Source organism: Neoarius graeffei, chromosome 24, assembly GCF_027579695.1.
Source record: "Neoarius graeffei isolate fNeoGra1 chromosome 24, fNeoGra1.pri, whole genome shotgun sequence".
NCBI lineage: Eukaryota > Metazoa > Chordata > Actinopteri > Siluriformes > Ariidae > Neoarius > Neoarius graeffei.
In genome coordinates this window covers 10311768-10334551 of record NC_083592.1, presented here as the reverse complement: position 1 = coordinate 10334551, position 22784 = coordinate 10311768, and the positions used below count along the sequence as shown (strand labels likewise).

Below are 22784 nucleotides of genomic sequence, written 5' to 3'. Positions count from 1 at the left end.
AGTGAATGAGTATGTGAAAGTGTGTGAGTGAATGTGTGTGTGAATGAGAATGCGAAAGTGTGTGAGTGAATGTGTGTGAGTGAATGAGTATGTGAGTGAATGTGTGTGAATGAGTATGTGAAAGTGTGTGAGTGAATGAGTGTGAGTGAACGAGTATGTGAAAGTGTGTGAGTGAATGAGTGTGAGTGAACGAGTATGTGAAAGTGTGTGAGTGAATGTGTGTGAGTAAATGAGTATGTGAAAGTGTGTGAGTGAAAGTGTGTGAGTAAATGAGTGTGTGAATGAGAATGCGAAAGTGTGTGAGTGAATGTGTGTGAGTGAATGAGTATGTGAAAGTGTGTGAGTGAATGTGTGTGTGAATGAGTATGTGAAAGTGTGTGAGTGAATGAGTGAGTGAACGAGTATGTGAAAGTGTGTGAGTAAATGTGTGCGAGTAAATGAGTATGTGAAAGTGTGAGTGAAAGTGTGAGTAAATGAGTATGTGAGTGAATGTGTCTGAGTGAATGAGTATGTGAGTGTGAGTGAATGTGTGTGAATGAGTATGTGAAAGTGTGTGAGTGAATGTGTGTGTGAGTGAATGAGTATGTGAAAGCGTGAGTGAGTGAATGAGTGAGTGAACGAGTGTGAGTGAATGAGTGTGAAAGTGAGAGAGTGAATGTGTGTGTGAATGAGTATGTGAATGTGTGAGTGAATGAGTGAGAGTGAATGAGTATGTGAAAGTGTGAGTGAATGTGTGTGAGTGAATGAGTATACGAGTGTGTGAGTAAATGAGTATGTGAAAGTGTGAGAGTGAATGTGTGTGAGTGAATGAGTATGTGGGTGTGTGAGTGAATGTGTGCGAGTGAACGAGTGTGTGAGTAAATGAATATGTGAAAGTGTGTGAGTGAATGAGTGAGTATGAGTGAATGAGTATGTGAAAGTGATTGTGTGAGAGTGAATATGAATATGTGAAAGTGATTGTGAGTGAGTTTGAGAGTGAATGAGTATGTGAAAGTGTGTGAGTGAATGAGTGAGTGTACAAGTGTTTGAGTAAATGAGTATGTAAAAGTGTGAGTGAGTGAGTGAGTGAGTGAGTGAGTGAGTATGTGAAAGTGATTGTGTGAGTGAATGTGTGAGAGTGAATGAGAATGAATATGTGAAAGTGATTGTGTGTGAGTGAATGAGTGAGAATGAATGTGAAAGAGTGTGTGAGTGAATGAGTGAGAATGAATGTGAAAGTGATTGTGAGTGTGAGAGCGAATGAGTATGTGAAAGTGATTGTGTGAAAGTGATTGTGAGAGTGAATAAGTATGTGAAAGTGATTGTGAGTGAGTGTGTGAGTGAATGAGTATGTGAAAGTGATTGTGAGTGAATGAGTGTGAGAGTGAATGAGTATGTGAAAGTGATTGTGAGAGTGAATGAGTGAGAGTGTGAGTGAATGAGTATGTGAAAGTGTGTGAGTGAATGTGTGAGAGTGAATGAGTGAGAATGAATATGTGAAAGTGATTGTGAGTGTGAGAGTGAATGAGTATGTGAAAGTGATTGTGTGAGTGAATGTGTGAGAGTGAATGAGTGAGAATGAATATGTGAAAGTGATTGTGAGTGTGAGAGTGAATGAGTATGTGAAAGTGATTGTGAGTGTGAGAGTGAATGAGTATGTGAAAGTGATTGTGTGAGTGAATGTGTGAGTGAATGAGTGAGAATGAATATGTGAAAGTGATTGTGAGTATGTGAGTGAATGAGTGAGAATGAATGTGAAAGTGATTGTGAGTGAGTGTGAGAGTGAATGAGTATGTGAAAGTGATTGTGAGTGAGTGAGTGAGTGAGTATGTGAAAGTGATTGTGAGTGAGAGTGAATGAGTATGTGAAAGTGATTGTGTGAGTGAATGTGTGAGAGTGAATGAGTGAGAATGAATATGTGAAAGTGATTGTGAGTGTGTGAGTGAATGAGTGAGAATGAATGTGAAAGTGATTGTGAGTGAGTGTGTGAGTGAATGAGTATATGAAAGTGTGTGAGTGAATGTGTGAGTGTGAATGAGTGAGAATGAATATGTGAAAGTGATTGTGAGTATGTGAGTGAATGAGTGAGAATGAATGTGAAAGTGATTGTGAGTGAGTGTGAGAGTGAATGAGTATGTGAAGGTGAATGAGTGTGAGTGTGAATGAGTATGTGAAAGTGATTGTGAGTGAATGAGTGTGAGAGTGAATGAGTATGTGAAAGTGATTGTGAGTGAATGAATGAGTATGTGAAAGTGATGAGTGAGAATGGATGAGCATGTGAAAGTGATTGTGAGTGAATGAGTGTGAGAGTGAATGAGTGAGAATATTTGAAAGTGATTGTGTGAGTGAATGAGTGAGAATGAATGTGAAAGTGATTGTGAGTGAGTGTGTGAGTGAATGAGTATATGAAAGTGTGTGAGTGAATGTGTGAGTGTGAATGAGTGAGAATGAATATGTGAAAGTGATTGTGAGTATGTGAGTGAATGAGTGAGAATGAATGTGAAAGTGATTGTGAGTGAGTGTGAGTGAATGAGTATGTGAAAGTGATTGTGTGAGTGAATGTGTGAGAGTGAATGAGTGAGAATGAATATGTGAAAGTGATTGAGTGAATGAGTGTGAGAGTGAATGAGTATGTGAAAGTGATGAGTGAATGAGTGTGAGAGTGAATGAGTGAGAATGGATGAGTATGTGAAAGTGATTGTGAGTGAATGAGTGTGAGAGTGAATGAGTAAGAATGAATATGTGAAAGTGATTGTGAGTGAGTGTGAGTGAATGAGTATGTGAAAGTGATTGTGTGAGTGAATGTGTGAGAGTGAATGAGTGAGAATGAATATGTGAAAGTGATTGTGAGTGTGAGAGTGAATGAGTATGTGAAAGTGATTGTGAGTGAGTGTGAGAGTGAATGAGTGTGAGAGTGAATGAGTATGTGAAAGTGATTGTGAGTGAATGAGTGTGAGAGTGAATGAGTATGTGAAAGTGATTGTGAGTGAATGAGTGTGAGTGAATGAGTATGTGAAAGTGATTGTGAATGAGTGTGAGAGTGAATGAGTGAGAATGAATGAGTATGTGAAAGTGATTGTGAATGAGTGTGAGAGTGAATGAGTATGTGAAAGTGATTGAGTGAATGAGTGAGAATGAATGAGTATGTGAAAGTGATTGTGTGAGTGAATGAGTGTGAGTGAATGAGAGAATGAATGTGAAAGTGATTGAGAGTGAGTGTGAGTGAATGAGTGAGAATGAATGTGAAAGTGATTGTGAGTGAGTGTGAGTGAATGAGTGAGAGTGAATGAGTATGTGAAAATGATTGAGTGAATGAGTGAATGAGTGAGAATGAATGAGTATGTGAAAGTGATCGAGTGTGTGAGTGAATGAGTGAGTGAATGCGTGAGAATGAATGTGAAAGTGATTGTGAGTGAGTGAATGAGTATGTGAAAGTGATTGTGAATGAGTGTGAGAATGAATGAGTACGTGAAAGTGATTGTGAGTTAGTGTGAGTGAATGAGTATGTGAAAGTGATTGTGAGTGAATGAGTGTGAGAGTGAATGAGTGAGAATGAATGTGAAAGTGATTGTGAGTGAGTGTGAGTGAATGAGTGAGTGAATGAGTATGTGAAAATGAGTGAATGAGTGTGAGAGTGAATGAGAATGAATGAGTATGTGAAAGTGATTGAGTGTGTGAGTGAATGCGTGAGAATGAATGTGAAAGTGATTGTGAGTGAGTGAATGAGTATGTGAAAGTGATTGTGAATGAGTGTGAGAATGAATGAGTACGTGAAAGTGATTGTGAGTTAGTGTGAGTGAATGAGTATGTGAAAGTGATTGAGTGAATGAGTGTGAGAGTGAATGAGTGAGAATGAATGTGAAAGTGATTGTGAGTGAGTGTGAGTGAATGAGTGAGTGAATGAGTATGTGAAAATGAGTGAATGAGTGTGAGAGTGAATGAGAATGAATGAGTATGTGAAAGTGATTGAGTGTGTGAGTGAATGAGTGAGAATGAATGTGAAAGTGATTGTGAGTGAGTGAGTGAATGAGTATGTGAAAGTGATTGAGAGTGAGTGTGAGTGAATGAGTATGTGAAAGTGATTGTGAGTGAATGAGTGAGAGTAAATGAGTGTGAGAGTGAATGAGTATGTGAAAGTGATTGAGTGAATGAGTGAGAGTGACTGAGTGTGAGAGTGAATGAGTGAGAATGAATATGTGAAAGTGATTGTGAGTGAGTGAATGAGTATGTGAAAGTGATTGTGAGTGAGTGTGAGAGTGAATGAGTATGTGAAAGTGATTGTGAGTGAATGATGGCCCTTTTCCACTACCCTTTTTCAGCTCACTTCAGCTCGCTTCAGCTCACTTCAGCCCGACACGGCTCGCATTTCGACTACCAAAAACCAGCACGACTCAGCTCGCTTCAGCCCTGCTTAGCCCCTAAAACTCGCACCGTTTTGGAGTGGGGCTGAAGCGAGCCGAGTGAGGCTGGGGGCGTGAGCAGACACTCCCCTGTGCACTGATTGGTGAGGAGTGTCCTCACATGCCCACACACGCCCCGTGAGCGCGCTGGGATCTGTAAACACCGCAAACCCGGAAGAAGAAGAATTACGAATTACGAGAATTTCTGAAGCCTTATGCGCCTCGCCTCATCTATACGCTCTTGCCAGTATCTGTCCGCGTTGTCGGTGACAACAAGCCACAGCACCAAGACCAGCAACACTAACGACTCCATGTCCTCCATGTTTATTGTTTACTATTCGGGTCATGAGACTACCGCTTAAAAGCTCACTGATGTCACTGTTTGCGCTGCTTAACGACATCACCTGACGTTCACCCACTTTCGCTAACTCCACCCAATGTGTCCACCCACTTCCAGCCAGCACGGTTCAGCGCGGTTGTAGTCGAAATGCAACTCCAACAGCCCCACTCAGCCCGACTCAGCACGGCACGGCTCAGCCCGACTCAGCACGGCACGGCTCAGCCCGACTCAGCACGGCACGGCTCAGCCCGACTCAGCCGCGTTTGTAGTGGAAAAGCGGCATGAGTGTGAGAGTGAATGAGTGAGAATGAATATGTGAAAGTGATTGTGAGTGAGTGTGAGTGAATGAGTATGTGAGAGTGAATGAGTGAATGTGTGAGAGTGAATGAGTGAGAATGAATGAGTATGTGAAAGTGATTGTGAGTGAATGAGTGTGAGAGTGAATGAGTATGTGAAAGTGATTGTGAGTGAATGAGTGAGAACGAATGAGTATGTGAAAGTGATTGAGTGTTTGAGTGAATGAGTGTGAGTGAATGAGTGAGAATAAATGAGTATGTGAAAGTGATTGTGAGTGAGTGTGAGTGAATGAGTATGTGAAAGTGATTGTGAGTGAATGAGTGAGAGTGAATGAGTATGTGAAAGTGATTGTGAGTGAGTGAATGAGTATGTGAAAGTGATTGTGAGTGAATGAGTGAGAATGAATGAGTATGTGAAAGTGATTGTGAGTGAGTGAATGAGTATGTGAAAGTGATTGTGAGTGAGTGAATGAGTATGTGAAAGTGATTGTGAGTGTGAGAGTGAATGAGTATGTGAAAGTGATTGTGAGTGAGCGAATGAGTGAGTGAATATGTGAAAGTGATTGTGATTGTGAGTGAATGAGTGTGAGAGTGAATGAGTATGTGAAAGTGATTGTGAGTGAATGAGTGTGTGAAAGTGATTGAGTGAATGAGTGAGAATGAATATGTGAAAGTGATTGTGAGTGAGCGAATGAGTGAGAGTGAATATGTGAAAGCGATTGTGAGTGAATGAGTGTGAGAGTGAATGAGTATGTGAAAGTGATTGTGAGTGAATGAGTGTGTGAAAGTGATTGTGAATGAATGAGTGAGTGTGAGAGTGAATGAGTGAGAGTGAATGAGTGTGAGTGAATGTCGCGCGCGCGCTCACCGTCGATGATGAATTTCTGCGCGTATCGTTTCAGGTTCTTCTTGCGGATGGGGTTCATGGCGTGCGGGTAGCAGCCTTCAGCCACCAGCGTGTAAATGTCCCCCAGACGGCTGGAGCTCGACTCCACCACCTCCTCCTCGGCTACCTGAAGCGAGTCCACACTCAGCATCGCGCCTCCGGCACCAGAACCTCAGCATTACACACGGAAAGAAAACAAACAAACAAACAAACAAACAGTATCGGATACCGTCAGCTACATCCCGCACGGCAGAACCATTACCACTGAACCCACACAGGCGGAGCACATAGAGGGACGGACCAGGAAATACACCGGCTTGATCCGTAATCATTCCTCCGGCTTACAGAAGTGCACTATGTGGAGTGACGAAGCCGTTATTTAATGCCCTAGTTAGTGCGCTTTAAACAGGGAACAGCGCCGTATTCGGGATTCTGTCATAAATCATAGCAACTGAACCGCTGAAGAACAGTGAATTTAATAAATCAGATGACGCTCGGTTTTTTAAAAAACGTTAATAAAATAAGAAATTATACCGAGAAATACTTTATTTTTGAGTTACGCCTTAATTATTGTGATTATATTTCCATCCGAACGCATTAAACTGTCGGATCAAAACAAACCAACTTCCGGTGGCTTGAGTTAAAGCTGCTTTCAATGTAGATTTTTTTTTTAAACAAACAGATATTAAACATTCTGCGGATGCTGTTTGCTCCTTTTGTAGGTTATCGCGTGTAACTGTGTGCGCGGTGGTTTATTAAACACACATTACCTCTGTTATAATGCGGAAATTCTGCACGTGCAGCTGTTATTATACTGAGAATATTTTTCTAGAGCAGCACAAACTCCATGTGCGCTTCAGCTCAGAAGAGCAGTTTAAAGCGGACTATCAACACGTAAGTGAGAGCACAGTTCTCTAAATCGTGTCAGTGATCTGGATATTACAGATCTTCAGGTATTTGGTTTCATTCCCATTCTAGAGAATCAGCTTACACCTAATTCAGGCTCTCGGGTTACTTAGAGTTTGCACACTTGCAGTTATCTAATTAACCAATCATGTGGCAGCACAATAGTCTCTAGAGCTTACTCAGAATGGTGTGATAAATTAAAAACATCTAGTTCTGTAGACAGACATCAATGCCTTGTTGATGAGAGGGTCAACGGAGAATGGTTCGAGCTGACAGAAAGGTGAATTCACATTCCGGATCCTGAGGTTTATAAAAATTCATATTCTGGATCCTGAGGTTTATATACAAATTCACATTCTGGTGAGGTTTATATCAGAATTCCCTTCCTAGAGCCTGAGGTTTATAAATAATTCACATGCCGGATCCTGAGGTTTATATAAGAACTCACTTTCTAGACCCTGAGGTTTATAAGAATTCCCATTCTGGATCCTGAGGTTTATAGAAATTCATATTCTAGATCCTGAGGTTTATATACAAATTCACATTCTGGACACTGAGTTTTTTTTATATACAAATTCACATTCTGGATACTGAGGTTTATATCAGAATTCCCTTCCTAGAGCCTGAGGTTTATATAAGAATTCACATTCTGGATCCTGAGATTTATATAAGAATTCACATTCTGGATCCTGAGATTTATATCAGAATCAGAAGCACTTTATTGCCAGGTATGTCACACACACGAGGAATTTGACTCCGGTTCGACTTAGCTTTCATAGTGAGAGCAAAGTCCCATGGCAGCCGTCTGTGGCGCCATCTTTCTAGAGCTTGAGGTTTATGTACGAATAGACATTCTGGATACTGAGGTTTATATCAGAATTCACTTCCTAGAACCTGAGGTTTAAAAAGAATTCACATTTCAGATCTTGAGGTTTATATAATAATTCACTTTATAGAGCCTAAGGTTTATAAGAATTCACATTCCATATCCTGAGGTTTATATACAAATTCACATTCTGGACACTGAGTTTTTTTATATACAAATTCACATTCTGGATACTGAGGTTTATATCAGAATTCCCTTCCTAGAGCCTGGGGTTTATAAAGAATTCACATTCCGGATCCTGAGGTTTATATAAGAATTCACATTCTGGATCCTGAGATTTATATCAGAATCAGAAGCACTTTATTGCCAGGTATGTCACACACACGAGGAATTTGACTCCGGTTCGACTTAGCTTTCATAGTGAGAGCAAAGTCCCATGGCAGCCGTCTGCGGCGCCATCTTTCTAGAACTTGAGGTTTATGTATGAATAGACATTCTGGATACTGAGGTTTATATCAGAATTCACTTCCTAGAACCTGAGGTTTAAAAAGAATTCACATTCCAGATCCTGAGGTTTATATAATAATTCACTTTATAGAGCCTGCGATTTATAAGAATTCACATTCCGTATCCTGAGGTTTATATAAGAATTCACTTTCTGGATACTGAGGGTTATGTAATAATTCACCTTCTCGAGCCTGGGGTTTATAAGAATTCACATTCTTGATCCTGAAGTTTATAGAAGAATAACACAGATAACCACTCTGTACAACTGTGGTGAGCAGAAAAGCATCTCAGAATGCACAACATGTCGAACGTTGAGGTGGATGGGCTACAACAGTAGAGAACCACATTGGGTTCCTCTTCCATCAACCAAGAACTGAAAGCTCAGGCTGCAGTGCGCACTGGACAGTTGAAGAATGTGAGCTGATGAATCTCGATTTCTACTGAGGCTCACCGATGGTGGGGTCAGAGTTTGGCCCCATCAGCATGAATCCATGAACCTGACTGGCCTTGTGTCAACAGTCCAGGCTGGTGGAGGTAGTGTAATGGTGTGGGGAATGTGTTCTTGGTGCACTTTGGGTCGTTAATACCAATTACTCATTGCTTGAATGCCACAGTGTATTTGAGTATTTTAGCTGATCATGTGCTTCCCTTCATGGCCACAATTTACTCGTCTTCTGAAGGCTACATCATCCAGCATCATAATGCACAATGTCACAAAGCAAAAGTCATCTGAAAACTGGTTTCATGAACATGACGATGAGTTCAGTGGCCATTCCAGACACCACATCTGAATCCAGTAGAACATCTTTCGGATGTGGTAGAACAGGAGATTCGCAGCATGAAAGTGCACCTGAAAAATCTGCAGGAACTGCATGATGCAATCACATCAACATGGACCATAATCTCAAAGGAGTGTTTCCAACATCTCGTGGAATCCATGCCATAAAGAATTGAGGCTGTTCTGAGAGCAAACTGAGGCCCGAGACAGTATTATCAGTGTTAGAATGATGCTCTTAATAAGGTGCTCAGTGAGTGTACATCCTAAGGGTACTAATAATTCCTGCTGTAGATCCTCCCATCTCTTGTTTTATTCCCATTTTAGATTCCCTCCTTTCTGAGTTCAGGGGTTCAAAGTGGCATTCACTATCACAGTTCTGGATGTAAGAAATCATCAGATATTTGGTCTTATTCCTATTTTAGATAATCAGGTAGCAAATAATTCAGATTCTCATGTTACTTATAATTAAAATTCTACATCCTCGGGTCAATTATTCTATTTAGAAAATTTTGGGTTTCTAATTATTTGTGCTCTGTCCATTGGTTACTAGTACTGTTGCCACTATTGTTCTGCATTTTTAATAATTCATTCAATCACAGAGATCCTCAAGTTACTAATAATTCACATTCTAGATCCTGAGGTTTATAATAATTCACATTCTGGAACTTGAGGTTCATACATTTTCAGATTCTAGAGCCTGAGGTTTATAAGAATTCACTTTCTAGAGACTGAGGTTTATATACAAATTCACCTTCTGGATATTGAAGTTTATATCAGAACTCCCTTCCTAGAGCCTGAGGTTTAAAAAGAATTCACTTTCCGGATCCTGAGGTTTATAAACATTCATATTCTGGATACTGAGGTTTATATCAGAATTCCCTTCCTAGAGCCTGGGGTTTATGAAGAACTCACTTTCTAGACCCTGAGGTTTATAAGAATTCCCATTCTAGATCCTGAGGTTTACATACAAATTCACATTCTGGATACTGAGGTTTATATCAGAATTCCCTTCCTAGAGCCTGGGGTTTATAAAGGATTCACATTCCGGATCCTGAGGTTTATATAAGAGTTCACATTCTGGATCCTGATATTTATATAAGAACTCACTTTCTAGAGCTTTAGGTTTATGCACGAATAGACATTTTGGATACTGAGGTTTATATCAGAATTCACTTCCTAGAACCTGAGGTTTAAAAAGAATTCACATTCCAGATCCTGAGGTTTATATAAGAATTCACTTTCTGGATACTGAGGTTTATGTAATAATTCACATTCTCAAGCCTGGGGTTTATAAGAATTCACATTCTTGATCCTGAAGTTTATAGAAGAATTCACTTTCTAGAGCCTGCTGTTTATGTAATAAACATCAAACTCTAGAAAGTGAATTATCAGAATTCACATTCTAGAGCCTAAGGTTTATATAAGAATTCACATTCTGGATCCTGAGGTTTAAAAAAGAATTCACATTCTGGATCCTGAGATTTGTATAAAGAACTCACTTTATAGAGCCGGAGGTTTATAAGGATTCCCATTCTGGGTCCTGAGGTGAATTCACATTCTGGATCCTGACATTTATATAGTAATTTACTTTCTAGAGCCTGAGGTTTATAAGAATTCACATTCTGTTTTCTGAGGTTTATGTAATAATTCACATTCTAAATCCTGAGGTTTATAGAATAATTCACTTTCTAGAGCCTGAGGTTTATCAGAATTCACATTCTGGATCCTGAGGTTTATAAGAATTTATATTCTGGATCCTGAGGTTTATATAAGAACTCACTTTCTAGAGCCTGAGGTTTAAAAATAATTCATATTCAGGATCCTGAGGTTTATAGAATAATTCACATTCTGTATCCTGAGGTTTATAAAATAATTCACTTTCTAGAGCCTAAGGTTTATCAGAATTCACATTCTGGGTCCTAAGGTTGATAAAAATTCATATTCTGGATCCTGAGGTTTATATAAGAATTCACATATGGTTCCTATTTGAGATTGTGTGGTTGCTAGTAATTCACATTTTAGATCTAGAATATTTTAAATTAATAAATCATCAGTCTGCATCTTCAGGCTTGTAATAGTTCCTGATACTCACGTCTCTGGTTCCAATCCCATTCTAGATCCTCCGGTCCCTGGGTTGTGCCACTGATGCCCAGTACAATGCTGTTCTTGAAAAAGTGAGTCAATTCTGGACTTGTTTGTCCTCATGTCATGAAATATTTCATTATAAAGATGTATGCAGTGCAATGACAAAAGTAAGAAACAACAGGACCTGCTGCTATAGCAAAATAATTAGCAGCAGGTTTTCTGTAACATCACACCATGAAGTGTTTTATTCCTCTAAAACCACAGCAGTTTGCCAACCCTAATCATTTTTATTCACTGAAGAACTACACACTGTACGTTTTTATGCATTTCTGGTTACGTTTAATGTTAAGGAACGTCCACGAAACAAGTTTGTTTCTGTTGACGTTGATGTTATGGCAGCTACACAGAGTTGTTCCCTCACTAACCTCTCTTTTGTTCTCTCTCTCTTGAAAATTAATAATGTGACTGTAATAATGAGAGCTGCTGTTCTAGAAAATTAATCACCGCCAATCAGATTTGAGAATTTAACAGCGCTGTGGTTTATTTGACATGAACCTTATCGTATGACCTCACAGATCCACGCTGAAGTCGAGAGGCGCCGGTGTCTCACGGCACAATCAGCAGAGAGAAAATCAGTCATCAAGGAGACGTACAAACCCCTCCATCAGCACGTCTACCGCTTACAGGTACACATCTCACACCAGCAGCAGCAGCGCTCCAGAATTCCATTTTGACTGAGATGAAGTGAAGCTATGTGTCGTTTCTTCTGCGCAGGAATCCTTCTTGGCCCCCGAGTTTGTAGAAATAGTGAAATACAGTCGTGAAGACAGCGCCAGTGTAGAGGGAGTGCTGGAGCTCATCACTGAAGAGGCTGGTATGACTTTATTCCTCTGTAGCTAACCAAACTTGGGGTATACAGTTGAGTGCAAAAGTTAGCATCCCCCATAACGGATCTAAAAGTGAAACATTTACATTATTCCACGAAATCAAGTCGTACATGAGCTGATAGCCGACGAGTCACGTCGCACCGAATTGTCTACAGTGGGGAAAACAAGTATTTGATCCCTTGCTGATTTTGTTGGTTTAGACCACTAAGAAAGACTTGATCAGTCTGTAATTTTAATGGTAGGTGTAGTCTAACATGTGGAGACAGAATATCAAAAAGAAAATCCAGAAAATAACTTTTAAATATCTATATTAATTTATTTGTATTTTATTGAGAAAAAGAAGTATTTGATCCCCTAGTAACCATCAAGAGTTTTTGTTAATACAGACAAGTTAGACTCTCCAAATTACCTTGTCACCTAAATTGAAGACACCTGATATCACTAATGACTTGTATAAAAGCCACCTGGCCACAGAATCAATCAGTTTGTCAGACTCCAAACTCTCCAACATGGGAAAGACTAAAGAGCTTTCTGTGGATTTAAGGGAGAAGATGGTAGACCTGCACAAGACCGGTATGGGCTACAAAACCATTAGCAAGAAGCTGGGCGTTAAGGTGACAACTGCTGGTGCAATTGTGCGCAAGTACAAGACTCACAACATGATCATCAATCAACCTAGGTCTGGGGCTCCAAACAAGATCTCACCTCGTGGGGTTTCCAGGATCATGAGAACGGTGAGAAATAGACCTAATACAACACGGGCAGAGTTAGTGGATGATCTTAAAGCAGCAGGGATCACAGTCACCAAGCAAACAGTTGGTAACACTTTACACCGCAATGGTCTAACATCTTGCAGTGCTCGCAAAGTACCCCTGCTTAAGAAAGCACATGTGCAGGCCCGCCTGAACTTTGCCAATGAACATCTGAATGACTTGGAGAGTGACTGGGAGAAGGTGTTATGGTCAGATGAGACCAAAATTGAGCTCTTTGGCATCAATTCAACCCGTCGTGTCTGGAGGGAGAGACATGCTGCTTATGACCCCAAGAACACCATCCCCACTGTCAAGCATGGAGGTGGTAACATTATGCTTTGGGGGTGTTTTTCTGCACAGGGCACAGGGCTACTTCACCATATCAATGGGAGGATGGACGGAGCCATGTACCGTAAAATCCTAAGTGAAAACCTCCTTCCCTCTGCCAGGAAGCTTAAAATGGGTCGTGGATGGGTCTTCCAGCAGGATAATGACCCAAAGCATACAGCCAAGGCAACCAAGGAATGGCTGAAGAAGAAACATATCAAGGTCATGGAGTGGCCCAGCCAGTCTCCGGACCTGAATCCTATAGAAAATCTATGGAGAGAGCTGAAGCTCAGAGTTGCCAAGCGACAGCCACGGAATCTTGATGATTTAGAGGTCATTTGCAAAGAAGAGTGGACCAAAATTCTTCCTAATATGTGCAGAAACCTGGTCATCAACTACAAAAAACGTCTGACCTCTGTGCTTGCTAATAAGGGGTTTGCCACAAAGTACTAAGTCCTTTTGGCAAGAGGGTTCAAATACTTATTTTCCTCAATAAAATGCAAATAAATTAATACAAATTCTTTAAAGTCAATTTCTTGATTTTCTTTGTGATATTCTGTCTCAGCATGTTAGACTACACCTACCATTAATATTACAGACTGATCGAGTCTTTCTTAGTGGGTAAACCAACAAAATCAGCAAGGGATCAAATACTTGTTTTCCCCACTGTATAAACCAGGTATGATGAGATTGAGTGGAATAGCTGTTTTATTCTATTCACATTCACTGGATTTTGGGAAACGGAGAATTTTTATTTTTATCAAATTTGAAAAAATAAAAACTTTCTACAGAACATCAGACAAAATCATTTCCGCTTAGAATGTAAACAAACTGGTGAAATGACAGGAGCAATTTGTGAAAAATACAAAAATAATAATTCTTGAAGAATAAAAAAGATATGTTCTTAACATAAAATACTTTTATTCCATATTTTGTTGCTTTTTTTTTTGTATTTTTTGGGGTTTTGTTTTTATTTCGTCCTCAGTTGGTTCAGCAACACGCTCCACCATTTTGTTTTTCTTTACTCATGGTTAGGGCTGCGTACCGGTACTGTGTACCCATTCTAGAGAGACAAAAATGAACGATCCACTCTGGCTAAGATGTCTGCCAGTTTTCTGGAAGTCCTCTCATACTCCCGCACCAGTGGAAGGGATCTCTTTTTTTTTTTTGGGGGGGGGGGGCTTTTTCCACCTTTATTGGATAGGACAGTGTAGAGACAGGAAATGAGCGGGAGAGAAACGGGGAGGGATCGGGAAATGACCTCGGGTCGGAACCGAACCCAGGTCCCCGGATCCACGGCACGGCGCCCCATCCACCTGAGCCACGACGCCCCATCCACCTGAGCCACGACGCCCCCAGTCGAAGGGATCTCATCCCAAAGTGTGTAGAAACATATCTGTGAAGAAACTCAGTCGTCCAGATCCCTTCGACTGGTGCGGGAGTACGAGAGGACTTCCAGAAAACTGGCAGACATCTTAGCCAGAGTGGATCGTTCATTTTTGTCAACCTGGAACGACCATCATTGAACAGAGGTGGGTGTCTATGACATCTTATCAGCCACCCACAATGCAGCCATCAGCATTCGGACTCGGATTCTATGATGATCCATGAAAGGATAAATACTGGATACTCCCTAGTAGTCAGACAGAACTGAGGATGCCTTTCGGAGGAGAGGCGAAACGTTTTCAAGAATCGTCAAGCAAGTCCAGTTGCTCTCTTCAACCAACCACAGATTACTATGTACCTGGACGACTGAGTTTCTTCACAGATATGTTCGGTACAGGTCCAAAATACCGGATCATGAAGTACCGGTACTGTACCGATATAAATTTACACCAAGTATCTGCTTATTTTGTGACTGAAGATGCGTAAATCCTACCACAAAGACGAACATTTAGCACTGGAAAAGACGTAAAATGCCGCGCTGAAACTTGAAATCAGAGCCATCTTTGATTTGAGATCCTCTCACCACAGTCTCACGAGACATTGCGAGAGCTTGGCTGATCCAGCGTTCTGATTGGTCAAAAAGACTCAAAAGCAGGTCAGCCATTTTTCCTTTGCTGGCATTGGCGGCCTTTGCTGCTTTGTGTAATTTTGCCGCGTAAGTTAAAGGCCGCGGACTGCGCGTAGTCTGTAATACTCTAGTGTAGTCACTTCTCGCTGTGAGACAACTTATGACTTTTTGTCCCAAGTTAACTACTGGTAAGTGTGAGACTGAGAGGGTGACTGATAAGTGAGGTAGGAAACCTAGTTATGTTCGGTTTTCTTTGAATAAAGATACTGACAGGTTGTCAACAGTTTATTAATGTTTCTGTCATTATTGAAGAAGTTCAGAAGAGCACATGTTAATTTGTCAAATTGTTCAGGTACAGGTCCGGACCTGTACCTAAACCTCTGTACCGGTACCCGTACCTGATGTTACGTTTAGGTACGCAGCCCTACTCACGGTATATGAGCTGATATCCTAATAGAAGAGTAGCCAATCAGAGCGCGTGGTTGCTCATATCCAGTGAACGTGGACAGAATAAATGTTAAATATCTTAAACCTACAGACACTTGTGATAATGAAGGAGCATCTGCGCAATACAAAATACTGTACATTTGGTTCTAAGGGTATGAAAACTTTTGCACTCAAGCACGCTTTTTTTTCTCCTATTCAGTTTGTGCGTCTACACCGACTTATAGCAGCATCGATAGTATTCTAAGACACAATCTGTGTCCAGAGTGTCAGTGGACAGGCCTCAGAGGGATATGAAGACAAGTGTGTGTGTGTGTGTGTGTGTGTGTGTGTGTGTGTGTGTGTGTGTGTGTTTGCAGCACCCAGGGTGTATCGTTTCCCAGTGTTCACACAAGTTTTCTGCAAGGATCTGGTAGAAGAGCTGGAGCATTTCGAGCGCTCCGAGGCTCCGAAGGGTCGACCAAACACCATGAACAACTACGGGGTATTTACTCTCCAACCTCACGCAGATCTGTCCATCCAAATCCTGCTCCGTCTCTCAGTGTGTCTGTGGAACTCTTTTAGTTTATTAGTACAGTTAATCGAGTTGCCAGGTTGTCTTGTACATTCAGGAGCCATTTCATCAGTTGAACCTGCCATATACTTATATAATTATTACTAATTGTAGCCTGGGTGGGGCTCTGTATACCAGTAGCAACTCATTGGATATCAAATCAGTCCACGGTTGTAGGGCCATTCTCAGAAAATATAACGAGTAATAGTAAAGACATTTAAAAAAAAAATTGTATACACTAATTTTGGTTAATTCCTGTAAATATATTTAATACGTAAAAACATTTCCTGAATTCACAAAGCAAGATATATTATTATGAAAAAATAATGCCCAGTTGTTATCTTTACCGTTACTCTATAGGGTAATGGTAAAAACATCTGGCATTTTTGGGTCACTGAGTGCAGAAAAAAAGAAACAAATTATGCGTTTATTATCCCGTCCTAACTTGCTACTCGGCTAACTAAACTTTTTCAACATGCAGCATCATTATCTTTATCATTCGGGGGTAACGGCAAAGACAGTTAATTTCCTCGGCATCTCGAAATTTCATTTTACCTGATCGGTATCCTGAATTCCAACACTCATGCACCAGTGAGTTTTTTTTTTTTTAAAGGTCCCATGGCATGAAATTTTCACTTTCTGAGGTTTTTTAACGTTAATATTCCCAATAATTCCCAATAATATTCCCAATATTTGAGAATGGCGCGTCAAAACGGCACGTTGAGAAGCTCTTCCCTTGCCGACGTCAGCAAGGGAGATGATCCCCACGCCCCCCCTCTGGATTCCCACCCACTGTATGGATTGCCCGCCCAGCTCAAAAGTTGCCACCAAACATGGAAGTTGCGCTGTACATGGATGTGACAACACAGAAAAGAGTCTGTTTTTACTGCCGACGGGAGAGCCCCTGAAGACGCAGTGGCTTAATTTTATTTACTCCAATAATACGCCGTCGAGTCTACCTAAGACGGTGCATGTTTGTCGGAAGCATTTTCCTGATGAATGTTTCCACAACTTGGGACAGTACAGGGCAGGTTTTGCACATCATCTGTCACTGAAGCCTGGGTCCGTACCAAGCATCCCTGCCGCATCAGCCACAAACAGTGAACAAGTAAGTGTATAACTGTTAAGTCGTTTTGCCGTGTTTTAAAATCGGTGCCACGTTAGCCTTGCAATGGCTACATTAGCTGTGCAGCTAACCGCTTCCTGCAGTTAGCCAGGTACTCTGCGCTACAAAACCAAAAAGCATGCAGCATGCTCTGTTAAACTGAGTTTAGTCTGGAAATTGACTGTAACTTATGAGCTTATGTTTTGCCGTGTTTTAAAATCGGTGCCACGTTAGCCTTGCAATGGCTACATTAGCTGTGCATCTAACCGCTCCCTGCAGTTAGCCAGGTACTCTGCGCTACAAAACCAAAAAGCATGCAGCATGCTCTGTTATAATAGCCAATCAAAACAGTTTTTACAAAGACACCCACATTCTTTTTTTTAAGTCACTCGTTCATTTTATTTGTTTGTTTGTTCAGTAAAAACCCAAACATTTGTTGAATTTATTTTATTTCCTCGCGTTGCACCTTAATGACGTCAGCGCGCGGTATTTTTCCCTTCGCGGTTTGTTCCTTCTCTCTCGCCATAGTAAGACACCCACATCTGCTTGTTCTGACCCACTGGAGGTAGCGTCACAGTGCTGTTAGCCAATCAGAGGTAACACGTTTACATGTCATGAATATTAATGATAAGACCCGCCCCCACCCTCTAACCTTCCCCGCCTCCTGCTTCTCATTAGCAAAACGACGCACTGGGAAAAGCGCTGAAATGGGGCTTTCTCCCAGGAGGCTATATCTACGTGCCGAGGGTTCATTTCGAGAAAGGCTGCGGATATAACATCCGGAAACCTCCACGAGCCCGTTTAAAGCATCAACAAACCACCATGCCATGGGACCTTTAAATGGCTGCTCAACATCCTGGTCCTGCCTCATGTAGCTGCACTGCCCTCTACTGTCAAAGCCCTGAGTTACAGCATGATGTTTTACCATTTGGGTAACGGTAAAGACATCAAGAAAGTCCACATTCTCGCGCATATATTTGAGGCTATACACCAAAAACTGTTGAAGCAAAGCTCATGATATTTTCCACAATAAAAAGTGAAGGGATAGCGGTAATATTTCAGAAAGAAAAGTGAAAATTAAAAAAAAGGAATTATTTTAATTCAAATTTCACTAATCCTCATTTAGACACATGGCGGTAATGACGTTGGTCTATTTAGTTGAAATAAAATCTTTGCAAATGCAGACAAGGTTTTTTTTTTTAACTGCTCTGTTGAATTCTTTCTGAAAATAAAATGTATAATGAAGAGCCAGGATTAATGGTTTTTTGAGAAAAAACAAACTTCATGTTCAAAACTGAATGTCACATTTTCTAAGAATGGCCCAGTAGTTGAAAGTGGTTTACAAAATAAACCATAGCCACGTTAAATTCTTATAATCATTAAAAGGTAACACTGTTTATCATTCAGTCGGTTTAGCTGCTTATTTTCTCCTTTAGTAAATGAGCAATTTGAAAATTTTGATTGTTTTCATCTCTGTGAGGTCCTTTTGTACTACGATAGTAAACTCAACTCAAATAAATGAAGATCAAACACGAAATACTGCTGCATTTGGGAGAGAATGAAAATCGCCCACTGGCCATGTGCACTCTGTCCCTGATAGATCCTCCTGGACGAGCTGGGGTTGGACGAGGGTTTGATTACTCCACTCAGAGAGCTGTACCTGAATCCTCTCAGCTCGCTGTTGTTCCCGGACTGCGGCGGGAAATGGCTGGACAGCCACAAGGCCTTCGCCGTGAAATACACACTGAACGAAGACCTGGAGCTCAGCTACCACTACGACAACGCCGAGGTCACGCTGAACGTCTCGCTCGGGAAAGACTTCTCTGACGGAAACCTGTACTTCGGGGACATGAGACAGGTGAACAAGCTTTGGAAAAAATGCAAGAAAACCCAAATATGACCTTTCATGGATGCCATTTATTTTAGAATCACACACTTTACAACATTTCTTAGAGGATAAAGAGTGTACACTGAGGTCTTTTAGGTGTGTTTGTGAGATGCAGGTGCCCCTGAGTGAGACGGAGTGTGTGGAAGTGGAGCACCGTGTAGCCGAGGCCGTGCTCCACCGCGGCCAGCACATGCATGGTGCTCTGCCCATCTCATCAGGGTGCCGCTGGAACCTGGTGGTGTGGATGCGAGCGTCACGTCAAAGGAACCGCCTCTGCCCCATGTGCAACCGAGCGCCACGACTACAACCTAGTGACGGCTACGGAGACGGATTCACCGAAGAGGACACCGGGCTGTGCGCTTTAACATGAAGCCCGTAATGCTTGGGAACGTTAAAGCGGCAGTTTTTTTTTTTTTTTTTTGTGCCAAGGGAATGAAAACGCAGGCTTTCACGTTCCAACTCACCCGAATCCACCTTCTACTGAAACTACCACAGGCCTTTAAGGAAAAGGGGCAGAGCTAATTTCAGGGCCAGAAAAAAAGTGCACATAAAGCGTAAATTGAATCAACTAGTGAGACATGTTTGGATCATATCAGATTATATTTTGAATCTAAGCTCTTATTCAAACAAGGTGAAATCTAGGTAACAACTTAGATCCTGAGATCACGTCTTAAGCCTAGGTCACAACCGGACGTACGATTTTTTGGCCGTGCGATTTTTGGCGTTTCCCAAATCGCTGCGTTTTTTTTGTTCGTGGAGAAAGACGAACGTTGGCCGCAAGTTTGTCTTGCAACCTGAAAAAACCGTAAGCGCCTGTAGAGTTTGTTTGACATGACAAAGAACCTCTGCGGCCGGTCTACGGCTCGAAAATCAGCACATCACACGCGCGCCCTCCGTGCGTTTCTTGTGTTTTTTGCATGTAGACCGGCTGTAGGAGCACGTATGGCCGGTTGTGACCGAGGCTTTAGAGCAGCTATATATATATATATATATATATATATATATATATATATATATATAAATTAATTTATCATCACTGAATTACAGCTTTAACGCTTAAGCAGTTTTATTTTATTCAACTTATTACTGAAATAATGATCATCACTGGTCTCGGAACACTTAAAAAAATACAAAAAAAAAAAAAAACAACAGTCCGCACTTTTAAAATCAACCATTTGACTAGATTAGATACACATATAACCAGATGTTGATTTTCTTTAGCTTTTGTAATACAGATCGACAAAGAGAGATACACCGAAACACAAAGACTCGAAATGTCCATTTCTGCTCAAATATTCTGACATTCTGTTTATATATAGCATTTATGTACAAAACCAAAGTACAGAAAGTGCACGTCATATGGGCTTTCGCTTTAGAAATGTGAAAAAATAAATACATTTTTTTTGGTTGTTTCTTTTCCCTCAGTTCATTCATTTTAACAAGCATAAAACATTTGAGGCAGGAAAAAAAAGGACTGAAGAAAACGCGTCGTTGGTTTCCATGACTTGGAAATACACAAGAATGAGAAAAGAACGCCTCTTGGTATTTTTACCCACAAGCCTCTGCCGTTTTACTGACAAAACAAGCTTTATCGACAACACGAACATGCAAACGTTACCACAATATCAGTTACACACACAAATATGAATGCATTTATCTAAAATATACTCTGATTTGAAATCTGGTTTTCCCCGCCACTGTGCGGTTAAAGCTGGGTATACACTGTGTGATTTTTTTCAATCGCGGTATTCAGCTGCTGCTCACACTGTACGAGTGAATCGCAGGGGTAAACAGCACGCAGCTTACGATTCCTGTTCTCACACTATACGATCCGATGCTCGGAAGCGATGCTCAGGATTTCAAACCGGTTTGAGTTTCATCCGATCGATCGGGAGGAGGTCGTGAGGTGTTAATCGCTTGTCGTTACCCCATGTATACTACACGATCCGAGACGCACGATTGAGCCAAAACTCAGCCCGATCTCCAAAATAGTCGCACGAGTGAAAATCGTGTCAAAATCGGGCCAAATATCGCACAGTGTATGCCCAGCTTAAGACGACGTCCACTTAGATTCTAAAAAAAAAAAAGGTCAGTGTTGTAGAATTTGCACTGAAAAGACGCAGTTGATGAAAAGTTCTAGCAAACCTGTAAACACACTGGACACAAATTTTGTCCACTGTCGAGATTTAGAGGGTGGTCTCGCTGCTCATGTCCAGCTTCTTGTATCTGGGCTCCGTGTCCGTGTCGTCATACTCGGACTCCATCTCGATCTTCACCTGTGGCACCGGACACGACACGCCTCCGGAGATGGGCATCGCGGGCGACGGCGGGCACGAGATCTTCAAGTGCAGGGTGATGCTGCGCAGTGGCAAGGTCCCGTTATGAGAGGGAGGATGAGGTAATGGCAAAAGGTCAAGGGTCAGCGGTGTGGCACCAACTCTGCAGGCGAAGAATAGCCCTGCGTCCTAATACGGTTTTAAATACTCGCCCCTTGGGACTTGGACTTGGACACTTGCAGCACAACTGGAGGGAACACACCATAGCTAGTCCTAGCTAGCAATTTCTATTCAACTTCATATCACATCAGGTGGCATGTATTACTACTAACTCGAGATGCTGGAGCCGTCAAATGGCTCGTTATTCGTAAATGTTCATTTCATGGTAGATTCAAGAAACTACAATTAATTATAACGAAAAAATATCCCAGATGAGAATCGTGTAGGCGTGTCCTATCGCCATGAAGTGCTTTTGTAGTGCTTTCTTTTTTTATATCTGAATCACGAATGTTGCGTGGAGTGTTGGTCAGTGTTCTACGTATTACTCATGGATAGTTTACTAATTCCCTTTCTAGCTTGTTTAAAAGTGTGAAGAAGCAGCATTTGTATCAGGCTTGTAGTACTCGAGTCCGACTCGTGATTTGACTTGAGCTCTGATGACTCAGACTTGGACTCATACGTTAACTGCATTCGGACTCGTAAATTGGAGATGAGGACTCGGATTTTTTCTTTGTTTTGTAACATACCATAATAATTTGGCATGATATTTATATCTACATGAATTTTATACTAATTTGGTGCAAGAGAACGCACATTCACCTGTTCATACGTCATGTTCAGGAACAAATTAACGTTAATGGCGCTAAAATGCCTGCAGAGAACGCCGCTAGGATTGTCCGCTTTGCTGATACAGATTTCTCGTGCAGTGGGAAAAAATGCACTGCTGTGTGTTCCATATGTAGAAGAACTATCGAGGAGACGACGGGGCCGACCTCGAACTTCAATCGTCATTTGGCAAGACCACACCCAGAGAAGGAAGTGACACGCTATGTTCATTGCTCTGTTGATAGTGGGCGGGGCTTGCTTGCTGAGCGATGAAGCAGCTAGTGGTAACCCTCTCTCATGTTATTTGCCCTGTTGATAGTGGGCGGGGCTTGCGGAGCAAAGAACAAGCTTTTTATCTGTAGCCTGTTAACTAAAATGGGGCAGTCGAGCAGGAACGTTAGTCCAACACAGTAGCAGAGACGCTTTCACGTAAAGGCAGCAACAGCCACCGTCAAATGGTGCCGTTGGAGTCTTGTTCTCGGACTTGAGGGTTAGTGACTCGACTCCAACACTGATTTGTACTGCACCGAAACGAGTCGAGCGGAAGCAAGTGTTTAGAGACGCGAGTTTTGCTAGCGAAGCTTGGCGAGATCAGATTACGACAGATCACCATTACGACACCAAAATTGGTGTAAATCAAACAGTAAAAACTGTAACTCGATGCATTTTTGCTGAGACACCAAGAGGCCAAGCGAGCAAGAAAGGAGTTG

The 22784-nt window shown here is 41.4% G+C and overlaps 3 protein-coding genes across 4 annotated transcripts in view; 1 reads left to right on the top strand and 2 right to left on the bottom strand.

Annotated features, from left to right (window-relative positions):
- Positions 1 to 6171, bottom strand: part of zgc:113436 (uncharacterized protein LOC503528 homolog) — a 24489-nt gene extending 18318 nt beyond the window's left edge. The window contains exon 1 of the mRNA XM_060906646.1: positions 5884 to 6171. Within this exon, the coding sequence (XP_060762629.1) occupies positions 5884 to 6052 (169 nt within the window). The 5' untranslated portion in view covers positions 6053 to 6171. The remainder of the gene's footprint in view (positions 1 to 5883) is intronic.
- On the top strand, positions 6142 to 20122 carry ogfod2 (2-oxoglutarate and iron-dependent oxygenase domain containing 2). The gene is made up of 7 exons (XM_060906647.1): positions 6142 to 6795; positions 11036 to 11092; positions 11579 to 11689; positions 11778 to 11877; positions 15787 to 15911; positions 18686 to 18943; positions 19089 to 20122. The coding sequence occupies exons 1-7, from the start codon at positions 6682 to 6684 to the stop codon at positions 19341 to 19343; spliced, it is 1020 nt and encodes a 339-aa protein (XP_060762630.1). The 5' UTR covers positions 6142 to 6681; the 3' UTR covers positions 19344 to 20122.
- Positions 20123 to 20385: 263 nt separating this feature from the next.
- Positions 20386 to 22784, bottom strand: part of slc4a5a (solute carrier family 4 member 5a) — a 65914-nt gene continuing 63515 nt past the window's right edge. The window contains exon 24 of one of the 2 annotated variants that reach the window (XM_060906644.1): positions 20386 to 21412. In XM_060906644.1, the coding sequence (XP_060762627.1) occupies positions 21160 to 21412 (253 nt within the window). In that variant the 3' untranslated portion in view covers positions 20386 to 21159. The remainder of the gene's footprint in view (positions 21413 to 22784) is intronic. The other variant, XM_060906645.1, reaches the window with a different exon arrangement.

Coding starts and splice junctions, on each gene's coding strand:
- ogfod2 (XM_060906647.1), top strand. CDS start 6,682: ATGCGGAAATTCTGCACGTGCAGCTGTTATTATACTGAGAATATTTTT. Junction 6,796..11,035: donor TTAAAGCGGACTATCAACAC/GTAAGTGAGAGC, acceptor ATCCCATTCTAG/ATCCTCCGGTCCCTGGGTTG. Junction 11,878..15,786: donor GCTCATCACTGAAGAGGCTG/GTATGACTTTAT, acceptor GTGTGTTTGCAG/CACCCAGGGTGTATCGTTTC.